The sequence below is a fragment of the Mastomys coucha genome, unplaced genomic scaffold (genome assembly GCF_008632895.1).
Source record: "Mastomys coucha isolate ucsf_1 unplaced genomic scaffold, UCSF_Mcou_1 pScaffold5, whole genome shotgun sequence".
NCBI lineage: Eukaryota > Metazoa > Chordata > Mammalia > Rodentia > Muridae > Mastomys > Mastomys coucha.
In genome coordinates, this window is record NW_022196911.1 from 15,788,160 (window position 1) to 15,790,371 (window position 2,212).

Sequence of the window (2,212 nt, forward strand, 5' to 3'; positions counted from 1 at the left end):
ATAGGCTGTGGGTGTGGAGATGAGATCTCTACAGATAGGCTGTGGGTGTGGAGATGAGATCTCTACAGGGCCAGTGCTAACATTTATCCCTGGACATGGGGATACACACACACACACACACACATTCACACGTTTCCTCTAAACTTGTTCCCATTGTACTACTCTAGATACCTGGGAGAACACTAACATAACATGGGAATTGGAGACTTGTTTTTTATCTAGGCGGGTTCAACCCAAGACTTCTTGTTACCTATAGAAATCAGCATTTTATAGTTCCTTTTCACATTTCTATAGCGAATTTTCTCCCACTCTCCCATCTCTGCCCATTCTTCTTTGGAGAAGTATATGGAAATGTCTTTGAACTCATCTTTGACCTGGAGGGAAAAAAAAAACAAAAAACAAAAATCGAAACATGCTGGTCAGGGCTTGGGACCCTGGAGTGTGGTCTCAGTGACCAAGGTTTTCCTCCCATTCCCAGAAGCCTCTTTAAGCAAACACTGATTTTTCATGCTGCCAGAGCAGTTAGTTGCTAATGAGCCTTTCCTCTCTCACATATCAGGACCCACCATCTTGTCATAGGAAGATCAATATGGTAGTGCAGTACTCAAGGCTGGTTGCCCCTGCCCACCCTACGAGCCTCCTGACTCTAGGATAACTTTTTTCTACCTTGGGTTTCCACTCGAGTTTCCCTGCATCTCCTTCAGGACTATTCTCTTCCAGCTTGTTGGTGTTCATGGTGCAGGACATTTCCCTGGAGAAGTCCAGGATCCTATGGTCCTATGGATAAAGAAGTAACTAAGGGCCATAGGCGAGCAGCACATGGGAAGGAGATGGAGGCTGGGAATCCATGCAGCCAACACAGCGGCTTCTTTGGACTCTGCGGTCTAGTACACTAGTGCAGGTGCAATGATTCTGGACTGAGCCCTAAACCAAGGCACCGACCCTACATCCGGGTCAGGGCCTGCAACAGCAAGTGAAGGAAGATTCTTCCCACCAATTGGGGTGCCCCGCCCGCCCGTCCCCGCTTGCTCTTTATCTGGGCCAAGGAGTCAGTCAGGACAGAGCACTTGGGTCTGAGAGAGGTTTTCAGGTAAACGGATTCGGGAATCCTGAGTACAAGGGATTGAAGTTCCTCTGGTGAAAATGTAGGAACCCTCTGGCTGAGATTTTAATTTAGGGAACCTCGGGCCGAGGATTGGGGTTCATCATATTAAGGGAATTGGGTTTGTAGGCTAGAGGAGTCTTTCAGGCTGTGAAGTGAAATTTGGAGACTTGCAGACTGACGAGATTTGACGATTATGTCAAGGAGATTTGGGGTTTGTCACGTCGAAGGTCGTGCGGGATGAGAGCATTTAGGACCTTTGGAAGCCCATCTTAGGGAGTGGCAGGTCCTCGAGACTGAAAGCGTTTGGGGTCTTTGGGGCTTAGGAGGGTCTCGACGCTGAGAGTTCAGGTTTCCTGTCTGGAAACTCGGTCTCTCTGAAGCGAGCTCCCCAGGTTCCTCAGGCAGAGGCTGGGCTGCTTCCGCACAGGGGCATGTGGGTGGGCTCTAAGCCAAAGGACGTTTGGAGTTAGAGGAGGTAGAGGAGAGACTGAGGTGACGGGGTGTGTGCGTGTGAGCGCGAGCGCGCGCGTCACGCTGCGGGGGTCCGAATCTAATTTAGGGGATATGGGGTCTCACGGGCTGAACCTAGAAAATCTCACTGGTCTTGAAGGCCTCGCCTGTACTCATGATGCAGAATCCTGCGGCTCTGCGGCCACCGCGGGCGTTCGTCCCTCTGAGGAGTTCCGAGGCTGACTGACAGGAGAATCCACTAATTGACAGACAACCAGCCGAGGGGCGGGAATAAGGAAAGCGGAGGGCGGAGCTCTGCCTGTCAGTCAGGGTGCAGTTCCTGCCCCTGGCTTTCTTCAGGCTGCCCCTCCCCTCGCTGGGATTGACAGGCCCTTGCACGAATCAGGTGGTGGCCAACATGCAGGCGCATACTTGTCCTCTGCGTGGTGTCCGTTTCTCCAGACTTCGTTTTCACTTTTGGCGGGGCTGTGTTCCCTGACCTGTGTTCAGTCTACAAAAGGTCTTAAAACCATGGAACAGGGCTTTAAGCGCTTAGGTCTGCTCTAGAGTGGGGATTCACACAATCTCCCGTTGGAGCTGGACACTGGGAAGCCAGAGGTGAGGGTGGGACCGGAAGCTTTGCCAGGAGTACCCTGA

The 2,212-nt window shown here is 51.7% G+C and overlaps 1 protein-coding gene across 1 annotated transcript in view; it reads right to left on the bottom strand.

Moving 5' to 3' along the window:
• LOC116079276 (histone-lysine N-methyltransferase PRDM9-like) overlaps positions 1-1,833 on the bottom strand; it is a 12,425-nt gene extending 10,592 nt beyond the window's left edge. The window contains exons 1-3 of the mRNA XM_031355180.1: positions 1,705-1,833; positions 667-777; positions 251-374 (exon numbers count right to left, since the gene is read on the bottom strand). Coding sequence (XP_031211040.1) covers positions 251-374; positions 667-747 — 205 coding nt within the window. The 5' untranslated portion in view covers positions 748-777; positions 1,705-1,833. The remainder of the gene's footprint in view (positions 1-250; positions 375-666; positions 778-1,704) is intronic.
• Positions 1,834-2,212: the final 379 nt, after the last annotated feature.